Below are 18,499 nucleotides of genomic sequence, written 5' to 3' on the forward strand. Positions count from 1 at the left end.
CAACTGCTGCTTCAAGGGGAATTTCAAGTATTAGAAGATGCTGCAAATCAAATGCACTTGATTAACTGACATTCAGTGTCAACATTTCTGTGAAAGCAGATGTTTTTGTTGTCAATCTGGCAAGGGTTATAAGGACATTTCCAAATCATTTGAAGTCAAAGTTTATCTCTATACACAGTTGGCCAAAGTGTTGTGCACACTGAGTATATTTTCTATGGTGAGAAAATTTTCTCATAAGAGGAAATTATTCAAAATAGCTGGCCTCAGCTAGCATGCCAAATGTTAAGTTTCATGGGAACACAAACTTCAAAAGACTGAAAAAGCATGGGTGATTGAAGAAATACCAGGAGTAAGTGTCGCTCTAAAAAACAAACAACAAAAAAAAAAAACTCTTCAAAAAATTTCACCTGAACAAACCACAATACTAAAGTAGGAAAGTGGCCAGACCAGATCAAAGTGGAGATGTTTGGCCTCAACCAAGTTTGGCAAGAATCAAGCCCAACATATCAGCACAAACACCTCAAACCATCTGTCAATCATGATGGTATAAGGTTGATTATTTATTTATTTTTCATTTTTTCATATTTTATTTTTTTTACAGTCACATCTCCTGTGCACCTTACAGTCAATGACTGGACCATGAACTTGTTTGTATATCAAAGCTTGGCTGAAATTGGGCCATGCAGCAAATCTCCTGGCATTCCTTTAAACAGAATGGCTGACAAAGAAAAGAATTTAAGTGTTGCAATGGGCCAGTCAAAGTCCGGACCTCAATTTGATTGAAATGGTGTGACGGGTCTTTAAGAGAGCTGTGGATAAATGAATGGTTGCAAACCTCAATGAACTGAAGCAATGCAATAAAGCAGAGTGAACTAAGATTCTCCCAGTAAAAATATACAAAAAACTATTAGCTACATCAGTTAGCAGCTATGCAACTGCTGCTAAAGGTGGCTTTAAAGGCTATTGAATAATGAGGTAAATTTATATATATATATATGTAATACAATGCTTTTAATGGCTATAGAGATAAATCAAGATATTTTCAGGCATTTTTTCGAGTCTCACCATATGATGCATTAAGGTCAGACTGCAGGACGCAGAGGTGGGTGTGTGGACGTGCCGCTGTGCGCATCCTCCTGCCTCCCTCCTCCTCCGGCTAGTGCTGCTCGCCTTCCTATTGGTGGAAACCAGTAGGAAGAGAGAAACGGAACTTGCTCCTAGAGCTGTCTAAAACACCACTAGAGCTGCCTGCAATTCAGTCATCTCCAACAACAAACTCTCCATCTCTACAAATCATCAAAAATACCGCGTCCGTTTCTCTCTCGCCGTCTGTGGGCTTTCGGCGGAGTCAGATCTAATCTGAGAGCTTTTTGGGAGAACACTTCATCCCAAAGTTACCGGAAATACAGCTCAGAGGGCATCGGTGTAAGGATGGCTGCGTACAAACTGGTGATGATCCGCCATGGAGAGAGTTGCTGGAACCAAGAAAACCGCTTCTGCGGCTGGTTCGATGCGGACCTCAGTGAGACCGGGGAGCAGGAGGCAAAGAGGGGAGGACAGGCCCTGAAAGGTGCGTTAGCAATGTCACCGCGGCTAATCAGGCTTTCTTTTAGTCGTTGGATTAAGCTGCCGACAAGACAACGCGTATTATGTAACTGTGGAGAATGGGGAAGCCGTCCAGAGCCTCGAGCCCTTCGCGACACGACACATACCAGCGGCACAAGACCCACGGAAGTGCCGTCGTGTTGCAGAAACTCCTTGAACACCCCTAACCTAAATAGATGAAGATAGTTGTATTTTCCTTATTGAGGGTTCATTGGTGAGAAGGCATTCTAAGGTTGTCTTTGGACTGTCAAGCAAAGACAGCTCAATTTTCAGCAGTTACTTTAGATGCCAGCTGAAATGTTCTCAAACTGAATTTTGTAGCGGACACACGTGCGTACACCCCATTTGGTTTTCTGTGACTCAGAATTCCCCTGCAGTCACATCCTGCATAGTAGTCTGCCTTGTGGTTGATTACTAAGCTAAAGTACAAGCATAAATGTTAGTGAAGGCTAAATGCAAAATTGTAAATCTATCATTCAGTAACGTGAGAAGTGGCTGCAAGACTAACTGTTCATCTTGTTTCACAAAACTTTTTAGGTCTGTCTTATTTGTGTATTTAAATATGAGTAGAACCTTCCCCACGTGTGTTAATGAATTTACTATCTATCTATCTATCTATCTATCTATCTATCTATCTATCTATCTATCTATCTATCTTTATTCTTTTCCCAGATGCCGGCTATGAATTTGATATTTGCTACACTTCTGTCCTAAAGAGGGCCATCCGTACCTTGTGGTTTGTTCTGGACAGCATCGACCAGATGTGGCTGCCCGTCCACCGAACTTGGAGGCTCAATGAACGCCACTATGGAGGCCTGACGGGGCTGAACAAGGCAGAAACAGCAGCCAAGCATGGGGATGCTCAGGTTAAGATTTGGAGGCGTTCCTTTGATACTCCTCCCCCACCCATGGATCAGGAGCATGACTTCTATCAGGCCATAAGCAAGGTGAGAGTCTTTCTCCCTAACAAATGCAGACATCTTTATTATGTCAGAGTTGGCTTAGATGGTTGTGACACTGTTGACGACTCTCATTTTTGCTGTAGGACCGACGTTACGCTGATCTGACAGAGGATCAGCTTCCCACCTGTGAAAGTCTCAAGGACACCATTGCTAGGGCACTCCCCTTCTGGAATGAAGAGATCGTTCCACAGATCATGGAGGGAAAGAGGGTGCTTATTGCTGCCCATGGCAACAGCCTACGGGGCATTGTCAAGCATCTTGAGGGTAAGAGAAAGACCAGATGGCACCCAGTAATGAAAGTTTATATCCTTCTTTAATTCAGAAAGGTTTGCATTAATATATGAAACTGAACTACAACTTTCCTGTTCTTTTTTGCATATGCACACTTTTTGTCCATGTAAAAGTTCAGCAGAGTAAAAAGTAAAGCCCCAAATTCACACCAAAGAGATTTGTGCTTAGTTTAGTGTCTCCTTTCTCAACGTTTTGCATCTGAATTGCTGTCAAGGCTCCTGGTTTACCAGGTGCTTTTGTGTCGGTTCAGTCAGGTGTGCACCTCCTGATTTTTGAAAGTGTGATAAATGTTCCTTTTAAAAAGCAAAAAAAGGGTCAAGAGTGTAAAAATGGTCCGACTCTACTAGTATCTGTTCAGCCCATCAAAACCTAAGAAAGAATAACAAAGGCAGATGTTATCTGAACATCAAATACTGCCTAAAAATGTATAATTTTGTTTGTACATGGATAATATACTTCCTTCTACTTCTAATGTGTAAGGCAGCTGCTGTTCTTCACATAGCCCAAACAGAAGCTGCTCAGCCCTACGACAGTGTGTGCTTACACAATATATTACACACATGTTGTGGGATCAGCTAAAGGACGACAGCACTGTTGGTTCGAGAGGCAAGGTCCACGATACCAACGTAGGCCCATTTCACCTCTGTTGCTATCCCTTTTGTTAACTAAGATGCTCATTAGCAGCAGATCAACTTTGACCTTCCCAATGCATTTTCACATATGACACCGATGTGCCATAAGCTCATCGGCTAATGAAAACACCTCTCAACTTTCACACTCCTTAAAGAGAAGCTCCTCTTTCTCTGCTTAAGCTGTGAGTAAATTGATTTCAGTCTCTTTATGTCTGTTGCTGTTTCCCAGGTATGTCAGAGGAGGCTATCATGGAGCTGAACCTGCCCACAGGAATTCCTATTGTGTACGAGCTGGACAAGAACCTGAAGCCTATTGGACCCATGCAGTTCCTGGGAGATGAGGAGACCGTCAAGAAGGCCATGGAAGCTGTGGCTGCTCAGGGCAAAGCCAAGAAATAGAGTCGTCCTTTCCTATGGAGGCTTGAGTACAGCTCAGTCATGTGCTATACTTCTATTAAATTACAAAGAAAAGAAAAAGGTCATTCAAAGGTTGAATCATTGCAGAATTGTACACAGATGCAGAATGTGCACTTTATTTCAGTAATACCCAGCTTTCACACAACATACAATCTGATGTTTGATTTGGTTGCTCTTTACTCTGTGATACACTGAAACATGTGTTTCGTTATTAGGCTATGGTATACGGTATAAACACTGACCAAAATGTAAATTTGGGAACAGAGAACAGAAGCAAATGTAGACTACCGACGCAGAACTATCCCAAGTATTCCTTCTTATTTACAATCCATGTAGGCGAAGCTCAGTGGGAACAGTAAAACCTACCATGTGACACTGGCTGCTGTTTAAAAGGACAGATTTGTTTGTCCTGCACTGCTGAATTTTGTTTGCTGTGGCATTGTGAGAAAACAAATAAAAGTTGTCAGACTTCATTTGAACTCTTTATTCTCTAAGCATGACTGTGTTTTGTCTCATGAACAGTAATGAGGGATGCACGTAGCAATGTTATAAAAAAAAAGTTAAATAATTTTAAATTTGAGTAAATGTTTGTTTAAAAACATGTTAAGACTGATAAACTTGATGTATACTCTTGGAAATGCCAGCAGCACACAGCAGAGACAAGAGTTGGAACAGACGTAAGACAGGAGATGTTGCCTGAAAATATCCTCAGGCTCTCAGGTGACTCAACCTTAAAAACAGATCTAATCCTGCAGGAGAAATCTGCAAGATCTCAGAAGACTATATAGACTGAGCAAAGTTTGTTGCTACATCCACAAATGTAAACTGAAAATATTTCAGCAAGTAATAGTGACTGAAAAAAAAGCAAGCAAACCACCACCTGCTTTTCTGTGTTTTATGGAAACTGTTCTGTGGCCCAACACATCTAAATATGAGCTTATCTGATGGGAAGGGGCTCTTCAGTACACACAACATGCTCAATATGCACATGTGTGAAGTTTCATTGATGACTAATGATATGCATAAAGGTTTTGGAGTAAAATACACAACTGTCAACAATGTGTCTTTGTTGATCAGGGAAAGCCTTGCTTTTCTGAGTTGAGTGGGTGCCCCAAAAATAATAGCCCCAAAGTGGGGGTTCAAAGTGACTTACCGCAAGAAATTTCCTGCTTCAAACCATGGCTTGTGCTTTTTAAGTGGAGTTTGTTCTTCAGGTTAATTGGTGAACTCTACGCTTGTTTCATTTGTCTTTGTTATGGACTGGCAACCTGTCTAGTCTCCGGTAGGGATATGATCTAGCCTTCCTAACAGAAATCATCTCTGTGGAAGGTTGGCTGTCAAGAAGCCGTTCTTACAGTAGGGAAACAGGTAGAAAAAGTTTAGATGTCAAACTACACAAAGAACTGCACTCTTGGATTTACACAAATATTGTGATGAGTCCTCCCCAAAGACCTAACTTTAACATGACTAAAGCAGTGACAGATAGAAAACAGAACAAAAGGCAGCAATATCCAAAGAGCAGCTTTTGAATCTCCTTGAGGAAGATGGAACTATTCTTGAAGACTAGGTGTGGGCCAAAGAAAAAGCAATGACACACTTACTCAATACTCTATTGATCGTGTAATTTTTTTCAAATGAGTTTTTATATGGAGAGGGCGAGCTGCTGCAGTACATACTGTACATACTAATATTTAATCACGTGCTAATGTATGTCTCTGTGCAACCATGTGACCCGCTGCTGTTCTTCTTCCGCTCACCTCAAACAGGCCAATCAGAATCGTCTTTAGTGCTACGTCAGAGCCAATGGGCTGGCGATCTTCTCTTCTCGAAAACATGTCGCCCATGAAGTTGTGTGTTCCAGGTGAGTGCCACAAATGAACTGTCTTTTGGATGTTTTAATATCAGATTTGAGCGTTGTTCTAGCATTATGCCCATTTTGACTCACGTTTACGTCTCCGGTTTGCTTCAAAGTGTCGTTAAACCGCTAGCTGGCACTTTAACAACCGCCACGCGTGGAGTGGGATTTTGCTTAACATTATATTATTTTAAATTAATGACCAGAATGTGTTGAGTATCAGACAGGAAATGTGCGTTCATGTTTGTTTGTTTGTTTGTTTTTTTAGTTGTAATATTTTACTGTATTTCTTTAGCTGTTTTGCTGTGCAGGGCTCATCAGCAGCCCTGCCCATCGCCTCGAGCACTGAGCGCATTCCTCTGCGCTTAAGTTTTGACGCACCCAAAGGAAATCCGCAGTTTTAAATTGCATGTACCAGTAGTCAGTACAGTGTTTCGCAAAGATATTTGGTCTGCTCTAAAAAAAAAAAAAAAAACACAGAGGATTAGCTGAATGTGCTAAACAAATTCAGCTCAAATGGTTGAAAAGCAAGAGTTTTAGACGCAGCTGTTATTAATATTGAGTTATTTAAATCAGTTTTATTCATGTAATGTGTGTTTTTCACTTTTTTTGTGTGTTCTTTCAGTTTTACGTGTTATGCCACACAAAGAGGAGTTCAGATTTTTTTTCTGCTGGGATTTTGTACCTGCACATATACATAACCACTCATGTTTAGTGGCCCCTTCACTGACCCATGTCTGTTTGTACTCAGGTGACAAATTATGCAGTATAGAAGACTGCATTCCGGGCACAGGAGTATATCCACGACACGGGTACATTTACTCCTCGCTTGCAGGCTACGTGCTCAAGAAAAACGAAGGAGAGGAGGTGAGGCATGCAGTGGGTAGGATAGAGGTAGAGAAAGTTTTAAAAGCTGCTTGGAAGAGCGCCAGAGTGTATTACACAATGTCTGAGTGAGACTCAGTCCAAACAAATGAATACACCTCAGTGTAATGACTAGAATGTGTTGAGTATCAGACAGGAAATGTGCAAGTATTGCTTGAATGTCATATTATTCAAAACTGCACCCATAGTACAGTAACTGCATTACTTCTAAGTTAAACCATTAATTTTTTCATGTTAAGATTTACTTGTACCCTAAAAGTAGGAACGGAAAGTTGTGCTAGAAAAGTCAGTACAACTTTTATTACAGGTATTAAGATTTTATAATCCCATCACTTTTCTGTATTTTATGTTAATCCTCTTTTATTTTTTATTTTATAGTGTTTTTAAGCTACTCAGCGAGAGAGGTCTTGTTGTTTTTAAAATACCCCAAAGATGTTCTGTTCGATTCAAGTTTGGCAGCATACTTATTCTTCATTTTAAGAATGTGTTTCTTTATCATGCTGGCATGTTTCCCTTCTGCTCTACAGATACATATACTCCCACTTCAGTGCTCCGCCATAGAGAACATGTGTTCACTGTGGCGTACGTAGGCAGGTTGATATAAAATATTATGGAGCCCATTTGCTAATCACTGCATTTTGTTTTTTATTAAATTTTACAGTGGCCCAACTTTTTTGTGGTTATTTTGAATTTAAGGTACTAATTCAGAAAGTGAGCATACAATAAATAGTCTCTCTTTTCATGTGACATCTGGTGTGTGTGGAGAAATTAGAAGCTCTAAAGTGGGGCAGTTATCATGGTTTTTGCTTCATTCCCATATAATTTCTTGGGGTTTGAATTGTATTTTGTTTGGGTGGTGTTTTAACTGCCCATCGTTTTGGGATGCTAGATGTGAGGATTGGTGCTTCCTGTGTGTGCCTCCCTTATGCCACCCCTGTGCAGGGGGGTATAGTCAAGGAGACGTTAATCATCAAATTTGTGTTAATGGATGTCGACCATCGATTACATTGATAGTGGTCAATTTAATTAACATTTTAATTTATTTTATACTTAAATAATAATAACCTTAAAAGTGCACTGTTGGCAGTTGCTTTATCAATGTCTTGTATAACCATACAGGGAAGACTTATCTTGTTTCACTGAGTTTCTACCTTTTAATTTTTCTTATTTTACATACGAAGAAATATTCTGCTGATGTTAATAATGCAATTATTGAAACGAGGTACCGTTTGAAATATTTAAAGTAATAATGCCCGGGGGGCCTTTCCTCCTGCGCAATATTATTTTGAAGGTTTGTTCACACCATTTATAGAAATGTGATGATACAGAGCTTGTCTGCAGTAGAACTAAACTGGTTTTTTTGTGATCTGTCTGTGCATGTTACCAGTTACCAGTGATCTCAGTTGTGCGTGAAACAGAAGCGCAGCTGCTGCCAGATGTTGGAGCAATAGTCACCTGCAAGGTATGTAGCAGCTTTAATATCATTTTCTGTTTAGGTTTAGATCCAATATAACCCCCCCCTTTTTTTTTTCTTTCCCTCTCCCCACCAATTTGACAGGTGACCAGTATCAACCCCAGGTTCGCCAAAGTTCACATCCTTTATGTCGGCTCTACGCCCCTAAAGGACCGGTTCAGAGGGACTATCAGGTAACGACAGGACCCACTCCAGGGTGAAGTCTGTTGTTTTATTCTGTTTACTAAACATGAACTCACTCTCTGTATTTACAGAAAAGAAGATGTGCGTGCAACAGAGAAAGACAAGGTGGGTTAGAATTTGTGTTCACTCAAAGCTTTTATTTTTTTTTCTCCGTGTTTCTTGTCCACTTAGTGAACAAAGAAGGCATCCTGAGTGTCAACGGTTTTTCTATATCGTTACAGGTGGAGACATACAAAAGCTTCAGACCTGGTGACATTGTCTTGGCAAAAGTTGTATCCTTTATCTGACTTTCAACCATAAACACATGTTTGCCATCACAAATCTCAGCATATTGTTTCTTAATCTGTAAAGCTCCTGATATTTACGTGAGCCAATTCCAACAATCCAAATCATCTCAAACAGCATTGTTATGATCTCCGGGAGTGTTTCTTAAAGGGACATGGGAATTATAAAGTATGACCGATGCCACATTCTGCATGTAACTGCTAAATCAGCGGCAGGTGCCTTTGTTCATTACTGGTTTTAAACTTGGTCTTCTTTTTGTGTAAAATGGATTTTTATTCCACTGAATGCACCCCGTTCTTGTGTGATTTTAAAACCTTGACCCATGGAGTCAGATTTCTCTCGGGGATGTTCAGTCTAACTACCTGTTGACAACAGCAGAAAATGAGCTGGGGGTGGTGGTGGCACACAGTGAAGCAGGTAAATCTTACTGCTTTATAGTAAAAACCTTTGTTTTTGTCTCTTCAAACCACAGGATTCCTGCAACAGGCTGCAAGTTTGTTTTTATCCTGAATGAACACAAGATGGTGCAATATAGAGGAGTTTGTCCAGAAATTTGAGAATTCTTTGTGTGCACAATGCAAGTAATTTGCATAGTGAGAGTAATAAGTTTTCTTCTTGTACCACAGTCAGGTTAACACATCATGCTTCAGCCTTTCTGTTTTCTGACCAAACATTCGCAAATCGGCCTTAATTGTTATTACTTTAGTTTTGTGTTCATGAACAAGTATCAGCATGCTGAACAGTTTGCTAACAGGACTGTTAACTGTCTTATTGAATTTCATTATTAATACATTAATCAGCCATAACATTATGATTCCAGATTTAGGTGCCCCTAAATTTGCCAAAACAGCCCTAACCTGTCATGACATGGAAACTACCAGGTCTCTGCAGGTACGCTGTGGTATCTGGCGCCAAGCTGTCTGTAGGAGATCATTTTAGTGCTGCAAGTTGCAAAGTGTATCTGGATCTCACTTGTTTTTATTTAAGTATTTTTCTGCACATCCCACAAATGCTCAAGTTTAATTGAGATCTGTTCAAGTCCCCACCTCTTCTCAACTGGTTAGGCCAACTTTGAACCATTTTTGCTGTGTGGCAGGGGGCATTATCCTGCTGAAGGAGGCCACTGCCATCAGGGACAATTGTTTCCATAAAAGAGTTGCTATAAGGCAGCAAATTAATGTAGATGGGTGTTTAAATGAATGCCAGGGAATGATGTCTCCCAACAGAATATCACCCAAACCTTCACCATATAGGTTTGCCTCCTTTACATAATGCATCCTGGTGTCATGCCAGATAAGTGGTGCACATACACCCATCCTTCCCCATTAATGTAAAAGAAATAAAGATCAGTTCAACTCACCTTTTTCCAGTTCATTGTAGTCCACTTCTGATGCTTACATGCCCATTGTAGGTGCTTTTAGCAGTAGACACAAGTGTGACTTGCCCTTTGAGCATTTTTTTAACATATCCTTGATATCAGATGTTAGTTTCCTTCACTAGTTTCCTTCACTACTATTGTCCTGCAGGTTTTAGATGTCTCCTAATACAACACACCTCTGCACAAGCCTGTTAATGACCCAGTGATTTGAGCCAGGTGTGTTGCATCAGGGTAGAATCCAAAACCTGCAGGACAGTAGCTCACGGGGACTGGAGTTGGAGATCCCTGCCCTAAATGCATCAGTGAGCCTGTCACTAGATTGATTTTTCCTTCTATGGACCAGTTTTAGTTGGTTATGATCTAGAATAGAAACATCCCACTAGAGAGGTAGTTGTAGATGCCATGATCCAGTTGTTGAGCCATCACCATATGGCCCAATCTTCACATCCTTCTGCTTGTATATTTGTTTCTGCTCCCAATACATCAGCTTCAATGACACAATGTTTACTGGTTGTTAGTGGTCCTAATGTTATGGCTAATTAGTGTAAATTGTTGTGATCTTTATCCTCAATTTGCAAATATGTGTTTTTTCATAAACTAACAGTTCTGTCCTGATTATGTGTAATCTAGGTGCCCAGATGGTTCCTGTCAGCTGGTGTGAGATGCAGTGCCCGCGGACACACGCCAAAGAGTTCCGTAAAGTGGCGCGAGTGCAGCCCGAATATCTACAAGCATGACCGCCTTGAAAACTCCTCTCCACCGCCGGGAACACACAACTTCTCTTCATCAAGTAGCCTTTCAGCTGTTTCAGATGTTTTCTGGGTGACTCTGGATTCATTGGCTACTTCATTTTCATGTCTTCAAGATGTTAAGTACACAGCAGTCCATCTGCACAATTCCTCCCGTGCTTATTTAGCAGAAGCATTGTTTTTTATTTTTTTTACTATAGTAGCTATCTTCTGCTAGATACGACAAGAAATTAGAGATGGGGAAGTTTTAAAAAGCTGGTTGAATTGTATGAAATAGCCCTGAGGCAGCTGGTGCAGATGTTTAAAGTCATGGCCCAGGCTCTTCCAGTAAATGCAAAAGTGAAAAAGAAGCATTTTGTACTTGAAGAGATAACTGCAAAGGGTTGTAACCGATTTGACAAGAAATGCTGCAGTTGAGCACTTTTTTTTTAAGATATGGATAAAAACTTCAGTTTATCAGATTTTTTTAAAATCTCCTGAGGCTCACGGGAGAGCAGTATTAAAGCTCAACAGTGAATCAGATTTCAGCGCAGCTACCGTGCACGGAATATTGAAGTACATGATAGTCAAATACTTGCTTTCCAGCACATTTTTGCAACTGAATATTTGAGCCAATCACAAGCAAGCTACATTTCTCATGTTTGTTAAAGTGAATGTTTGCTTTTCTTATTCATTCCTCATGTGCAAGAATAAAATTACATGACTATCAAAAGTATCAGTTTCTTTGTCTGCATCATTTTTAGTTGATCAAGTCCAATTAATGCCACTGTTGAATTCATCCAACTATCAGTCAAGCTGCAGTTTATATCACAACTGTCCAGACTCGCAGAGAGCTGATGAAGGTTCAGACCCTTCAAGTTTTGCACATTTTAAATTTCAGACTCATCTTAAAATTTATTTTTTACTTGCAGTTTTTCATATTGACAAGGGAAAATCCGGTTTATAAGATGGCTTTTGTACATTTTAAAAATAACAGGATCAGGATATCTCTGTTCGGAGCAGCTGTAAAAAGTTTTTACACCATCACACAGTAAACTGCTCCTTAATTCCCACATTAAACAGTTCAGCTTCAACTGCAGGGTGGGTGAGGGTTTAAAGTACACTATATACAACTGGCAGTTTGTACAGTAAAAATGAATAAAAAAAAACGGTATGTACAAAAACTACACAACACTGATCAATCATCAAAGCGAACTGATCGACATGCATTGACATCGATGGAGAACTTCTTATTGGATGGTGCAGTAAATCCAAGTCCTGCTCCTCTGCTACTGAAGTCCATTCTACGTGAGTGGGCTCGCTCAAACTCTCCCAGAAGTCCTTGCTGCAGCTGCTGTTGTGCCTTCTTCCCCATCGCCATATTGGCCCCTCCAGCGCTCGCCGTAGTCGGCTGCAAACCCTTTTTCAAGCCGCCCATTAACCGCAGAAACTTTTGCTGCTGTTCAGAGTTGTCGAACTGAGCAGTACTCCACTGGCCCAAACCCTGAGGAGCAGAAACATGGAGGAAAAATAAATGAGAAAAATTAAAACACATTAAAAAAAAATCAAACAATCTACAGCTTCCTTCTGGCTGCATTGTGAACTGGCATATGTTAAATAAATGACATTATTTTACTCATTTGGGTTTGAACTGGATGGTTAACTGGACCACCATCCTTGTCCCACGATGAATTCACAAGAACAGAATTGATTTATTTTAATTAAGCAGCCAACGTTGCAAAGCTGTGAGAAAACTTTCAGGATATTTAACCACTTCTAATGTTCTCTGTAGGAGAATATCATCATACATCTCAGTATAGCCACTGCACAGACATGGTCTTAGAGTTACTTAAAAGGTAAATTTGTCAGATGATGATGCAGTTATAAAAATCTGGATTTTTATCAGAACACCAACAATCTGTTAACATGTAGATTAAATAGGCTGCTTGTACATCACTGTGCTGAGACATCTAACAAAACAAAGTTGAATGACAGCACCTTTATAGGGAATTCAGCTGCATTAACATTGACTTTGCATTTCCATACGTCTGCATCTTTTTGTGAAAACTGTTGCGATTTGACTGCTGATTGCATTGTCTGGGTGTGTTCATCCGGCTTAGAGCTTCATGTCTTTCATTTTGAAAGATTTTGAACAAACTAACGTGCTTTCATGGATTTATTTGAATCCGGTTTTGATCAGACTAACACAACAGTTTGTTTTAAAAATGTAATGTCCACCCTGAGTTCACGCTCACCGACTGCCTGCGGGAAGCTTGAACACCTGAATTCATCAGAAGTTTTAAAGCTCAATTATAACTATTTCATACGAATAATAACATGTTATGCAGACAGTCTGTTTTAAGTCCAGTCAAGCAACAAAAGCCGAGGAAGACACTAATCCTGACCGTAGGTTTGGGGGGGTTGTCAGGTCGAGAGGCTTTGTCGATCTCCATTTGTAAAGCTAGTCTTCTTTCCTAGGACGAAACACACATTTTATGATGAATTTAAGACTTAGAGGAAAGCAAAACAGAAAAATAGTGTGAATTATGCTTTTAAGATTTTTGAAATGTGCACAGGTTTGTCTAAAACATGGATGTGAAGACTGATACCACGTTTGTGTCTGTTCATTAAGGCCATACGGAACATCAGGCTAGAAAAATGAAAGTAAGTCTGAAGGGGAAACGTTCATGTGCTACATCTGCTCTTTATGGGTTAATAATCCCCATACATGAATAAAACAGACCTATTACAAAAAACAAAAAAAAACTTGAACTGGTGGGAAGACACCGAGAGCCCTGTTTACCTGGTTGATGGTGACCTCATCAGCGTTTCCACTCTTCACTGACAGGAAAACTACATCCACTTGGGGAGACTCCTGAAACAAACAAAGTTCACTTACAACTCAAAAACATCCAAACCCTCAGCGTACAAGCTGTGAAAACGTCCCCCACCTGCAAGTCTTCCAGCTCTTTTTTGACGCTTTTCTTCTTTTTGACACCAGCGTCGGCGCCAGCATCCCGCTCCACCTTGACGGAGTTCTTCTTCTTCTTGCTTTTCTTGCTCTGTGTGACTTCACTTCCCCCACTCTGAACGTCGACCACTTCACCTTGCATTACTGGCAGCTCCGCCTCTACTTTTATTTTTTTCTTCGGCACCGTCTCTTCTTCTTCAACACTCTCCGCAGAGGCTGAAGTGTACTTTATTTTCTTTTTCTTCTTTACCTTCGTCTCTTCTTCTTCTGTGACAGTTTCACTTTTTGTGAGTACGTTCTTCTTCTTTTTGAGAGTTTTTCCATCTTCCACCTCCCTTTTCTTCTTGTCTGTGGTCTCGATTACTTCCAGCCCATTTCCAGCTTTAGATTTCTTTTCTTTCTTTGCCGTCTTTTTTGATTTTACTTCCTCAATCTCTGTTGTTTCTAACTTTATTCCAAATTCTACTTCTTTACTTTTCTTTTCTGGTTTTGTTTCAGTTACCTCTTCACCAGTTAGGTGTTCCTTCTTTTTCCTTTTCTTTTCTTTAACATGCTCCATCGTCTTTTTGTCGTCTTCATCCATCTGTATTTTCTTCTTGCTTTTGACTTCCAGCCCATTTTCACCTTCAGGTTTAACTTTTTTCTTCTTCTTTTTCATTTTGACCTCCTCTACTCCAGTCACAGGTGTTTCTAACTTTATTTCATTCCTTGCTTTCTTTTTTGTTTTAGTTTCTCTGTCTTTTGTTAGAAGGGTTTCCTTCTTTTTCTTTTCTTTAACATTCTCCTCAGTCTGCTCTATACTTACAGTTGCATTATTCTTTTTTGGTTTCTTGGGCACTTTGTTTCCAATTTTCTGTTCCTCTCTTTCTTCTTTCTTTATATTTTCTTGTGTACTTTGTACAGACTTTACTTTATCATTCAGCAGCTGTTTCTTCTTTTTATTCACTCTTTTGTCTTCTCCATCTTCAACAAAGCTATTGGTGTCATTTAAAGAGTCCCTTTCAGTTTTTCTCTTTTTCTTCTTATCTTTCATTTCACCACAACGTGCCTCTTCTGTTCCTACTCTGTCAACCTTTTTACTCTTCTTTTCCGTTTTCACATCTGCAGTGCAGCTTTGATTTTCAGGTTGAGAAAGTTTTACTTTCTTGTGTTTCTTCTCTTTCTTTATCACAATGTCCTCACTGTTCTCTTCTTCCATCTTTGTTTCCATTGGTCTCTTCAGGGCAGCAAATCTCTGGGTTTTCTGGTTAAAATTAAATAAATACATAAATAAATAATAAAGTTACTGGAAAAAAGCAAGTAAATGTCACAGATGCTGTGTAAACGTGTTGGTGAACTAATACGGCAAAAATAAATAAATCAATAAATAAATAAATAAATAAAAAAAGACACTAACCAAAGGTTTGTCTGGCTGCTTGGGCTGAGACTCCTGATCAATCTCTCTTTGCAAAACCAGTCGCTTTGCCTGCAACAAACCAAGCAGAAATTAGACAAATGTTTTGTTATCATGAATGCCAACAATATATTGGAATCTTTATACATACATACATACATGAATTCTCTGGAATAACCACAAGTTTTTACTTTATTACAATCAAAAATGCCTGATTTTCATCAAGGTCACAGTTATAGGAAAGCACAACATGACAAAACCAAGAACTGATCAACAGTTTTACTGTCCATGTCTTTATTAAACATTTTAAGGATTCGGTGCAGGAAGGAAAAACTATGAAAATCTATCTGTGTTATAGCTTCTCCAAAAGCTACTCAAAGTGGGCTGAATTATGAATAAACTACAAATTATAAAGTTGACTAATAAAAAAATACCACACACGTGTACACAGTCTAATTCCTAGTATCCTAGAAAAGAATTACTGGTGTGTAGCATGAATTGGTCACAACTTTCACAACACAACAGAAAAGCTACAATAGTGATTTTTTTAAAGATGGTGAAGTCACTAATTAACGAAATTTAAGACCACTGTTGTTCCCTTTGACAGGACATCTTACCAAGACAGTCTTATGAGAGAAAGATGCAATCCTGAAAACAAGTCAAAAACAACCACAGTGTATTTAAAGCCTGTAGAGCTCTCTAGTGATCCACCAGCATGGTTTGGCATCATGATTTGGGACTGCTTTGCTATCTCAGGGTGTGAATGCCTGACAAACAAAGAGGTCCATACATGCAAAATTGACAAATGAGAGGTACTCTGAAAAGCTTCGGAGAGGATTTACAATTTTTTACACTGCCTGAGATAACACAGTGTGTTCAATCTACTAATTCAGGGATCCCCAATTCCGGTGTCACATCAAGAATTGCGACCACTGTTTCAGCATCCAGTCAGCATGTTTAAGTGTTAAATATAATCATCTCGCTTGTAGGTGAAGCAAAACATTACCTGATCGATTGTCATTTCATTCAGCTCAGTTGCTGGCTTTTCGGAAATAAAAATTACGTCTTCATCGGAATCCGTCTGAAATTAAATAATAAAAATGAATATCGCCATTCTGTTATGATTGAACAGACACATCTATAGTAGTGTACATCGAACAATTACGCTCTTAATTAAAGATAGGAACTATCATGGGGGTATTTCCCTATTACATTTGTCCGGTAAATATTGGATAATAGCTTTTCTTGGTCTCCAGTTGTTAAGTTAAGACTATAATTTTACAATAGGGTTATGAGTCTTAAAGTTTAAGTGCAGAATGAGAAGACCAATTCATTAATGAAATGCTAACTCTATCTAGATATGCTAGCTAGCTAATCGAAGCTAAATTACAGCAAAAACTTTAAAACTGTGGAGAAAGAAATAAACAAATCTATCTGCAAGTCTGACCATTTAAAAACACGCAAATTGTCTTATGAAATACAAACTTGGTTTTGGGGTTTACCTGTTTGATCATTCACGTGGATACACGTTTATGTCATTGACCCGGAAGTAGCTTTTTCTGTTTGCTCCCGAACTTCCTCTTAGTGACGAGACAAGCGTCCGTAGAAACAAGTGCGCGCATTCAAGCTCAACCGCGTTGATTCAATTCCTTTTTAATGTTAATTACAGATACATGCAGTAAAATACATCTTAAAATAAAACAATAATAAGCGATACTCTGTTTTTTGATATATTCGATGCACTTACGTCAATATATTTGTCTAAAATATATTTTTTGAGTCAACATTTCATGACTTGTTTGAAGATTTGAACTTCAAGACAAAACCTAAAGTAAGACCATCTGTGCGATTTTTAAATTTCACCTCTGTTTTAGACGTCTATTCACACTGCATTTGCATGACATTTGATCACTTTGAACATAAGGTCATAGACCATAAATAAGAAGCTGACCGGGCACTATGATAACAGCTTCTGTTTTGTGTACTTTCATTTTACAACCTCAGGTGTTAAACTGCCATTGGCTTTTCCATTTATTTATTTATTTATTTATTTTTTTTGTAATCTTAAATGAAGTTCATAGTCAACCACTGACTTTTCACTCTTTTATAGGACTGCACTGTCTTCTCTTGGCATACAACATGTAATATTATTTTTTAATATTGCACCATATAGATCAATACATAAGTATGGGTTTAAGTTTTGGTGTATTTTTCAGGGCTGCAATCCACTCCTGTGTAAGCTGTTTTCTAGTTTGCTGTTAAACACACACAAAAGCAGAACTTCCTCTATTTGGAATGAACCCCTTATTGTGTGTTTGTCCTGCTATATCAGGTTAAAATGTCAACCATGAAATGGATGGATAGCCTGTTATGGATAATATAGTCTATGCAGTCCTCAGTGATATAAGTTTTGTGCAAGTTGGTATTGCAGTAGCTACAACATTAATAATTATACTTTACTCATCCCAGCTGAGAAATTTACATTTAATCAAATCTAGGGACACTTGGTACAATGGGCTGCCAGATTCAGGTGCCTGGGAAACAGTTGGGGATTAAGTGTGGTCTCAAATTTGAGTCCTCCAGATCCAAGCTCCCCTCTCTAACCACTAAGTCAGCACTCTCTTGACCATTTCAATATATTACACAGTTCTACATCTTTATTTGCACATTTTCTGACATCAGTTGACGTCATCTGTGATGCCCAGAATTCTTGCATAACCGATAAGAGCCAGTCAGTGTAGATTCAGCTATCATTTTTATAATTATCCATTAAAATAATATCTGTATACATCAGCTCTTACTCAGGCTTCCACCTACTAACTTACGGAGCTTCTAATAGACAGCTGCAGTCTCATCTACAGCATCCAACTTCCCACACACTTAAAAACTAATGACTCACTTAACACTGGAGGGTTACTTTTAAAACACTTCAAATGCAGTGAGGGATTTGGTTATTTCTTAGAGATTGGGCTACGATGTGATTTGGATCAGAACTCAAATCAGCACTGACACTAAATGCTCCAGACCAGTAAACTACCAACACTTTTGCATTTATGGAGCTGGTCACACTTACTAATGATCAATTAATCACATGATTTTAATCAGCACCACCTTCCTGCTAATTACCCTGGTAATATTGGAGCTTTGATGGTGTAATTAGTTTTCCATAAACTACTTTTGCATTTGACTTAGTCTTTGATAAAATGAACAATGGCATATCTTCTAGTTGTTAATCTAGTTGTGTTGTTGTTAATCTGAGGTATTTTTCTGATTTGAGGACTAAATTATTTTTATTGTCCTACATAAAACTTTCGAACTGCAAGAGGTTTTTTTTTTATATGACTGTAGTTGACTTTATAGATGCGTAGTAAGTAGGTCCCCATAAGGAAAGGCAATAAAAACAGACAACATTTAACAGAAAATGTGCACTGATGTATTAG

The 18,499-nt window shown here is 39.0% G+C and overlaps 3 protein-coding genes across 7 annotated transcripts; 2 read left to right on the plus strand and 1 right to left on the minus strand.

Annotated features, from left to right (window-relative positions):
* Positions 1 to 1,172: 1,172 nt before the first annotated feature.
* Positions 1,173 to 4,380, plus strand: pgam1b (phosphoglycerate mutase 1b). Its single transcript, XM_041981993.1, has 4 exons — positions 1,173 to 1,570; positions 2,278 to 2,552; positions 2,651 to 2,831; positions 3,720 to 4,380. Exons 1-4 carry the CDS (start codon positions 1,432 to 1,434, stop codon positions 3,887 to 3,889), a joined length of 765 nt encoding a protein of 254 aa, XP_041837927.1. The 5' UTR covers positions 1,173 to 1,431; the 3' UTR covers positions 3,890 to 4,380.
* Positions 4,381 to 5,669: 1,289 nt separating this feature from the next.
* Positions 5,670 to 11,429, plus strand: exosc1 (exosome component 1). The gene is made up of 8 exons (XM_041983280.1): positions 5,670 to 5,768; positions 6,514 to 6,629; positions 8,035 to 8,109; positions 8,206 to 8,294; positions 8,376 to 8,409; positions 8,526 to 8,576; positions 8,922 to 9,006; positions 10,598 to 11,429. The coding sequence occupies exons 1-8, from the start codon at positions 5,711 to 5,713 to the stop codon at positions 10,702 to 10,704; spliced, it is 615 nt and encodes a 204-aa protein (XP_041839214.1). The 5' UTR covers positions 5,670 to 5,710; the 3' UTR covers positions 10,705 to 11,429.
* Positions 11,430 to 11,569: 140 nt separating this feature from the next.
* On the minus strand, positions 11,570 to 16,667 carry knop1 (lysine-rich nucleolar protein 1). 5 transcript variants are annotated; one of them, XM_041983279.1, is made up of 8 exons: positions 16,562 to 16,578; positions 16,066 to 16,140; positions 15,677 to 15,826; positions 15,063 to 15,131; positions 13,647 to 14,909; positions 13,499 to 13,570; positions 13,101 to 13,169; positions 11,573 to 12,199 (listed from the first exon to the last, which is right to left on the minus strand). In XM_041983279.1, the coding sequence occupies exons 5-8, from the start codon at positions 14,874 to 14,876 to the stop codon at positions 11,894 to 11,896; spliced, it is 1,677 nt and encodes a 558-aa protein (XP_041839213.1). In that variant the 5' UTR covers positions 14,877 to 14,909; positions 15,063 to 15,131; positions 15,677 to 15,826; positions 16,066 to 16,140; positions 16,562 to 16,578; the 3' UTR covers positions 11,573 to 11,893. The 5 variants fall into 5 exon arrangements, with proteins under 5 accessions (XP_041839212.1, XP_041839213.1, XP_041839208.1 ...); XM_041983277.1 differs by lacking the exon at positions 15,677 to 15,826 and having other exon boundaries at positions 11,575 to 12,199; positions 13,647 to 13,757; positions 13,788 to 14,909; positions 16,562 to 16,667; XM_041983274.1 differs by lacking the exon at positions 15,677 to 15,826 and having other exon boundaries at positions 11,574 to 12,199; positions 16,562 to 16,667.
* Positions 16,668 to 18,499: the final 1,832 nt, after the last annotated feature.

Source organism: Melanotaenia boesemani, chromosome 4 (assembly GCF_017639745.1).
Source record: "Melanotaenia boesemani isolate fMelBoe1 chromosome 4, fMelBoe1.pri, whole genome shotgun sequence".
Lineage (NCBI taxonomy): Eukaryota > Metazoa > Chordata > Actinopteri > Atheriniformes > Melanotaeniidae > Melanotaenia > Melanotaenia boesemani.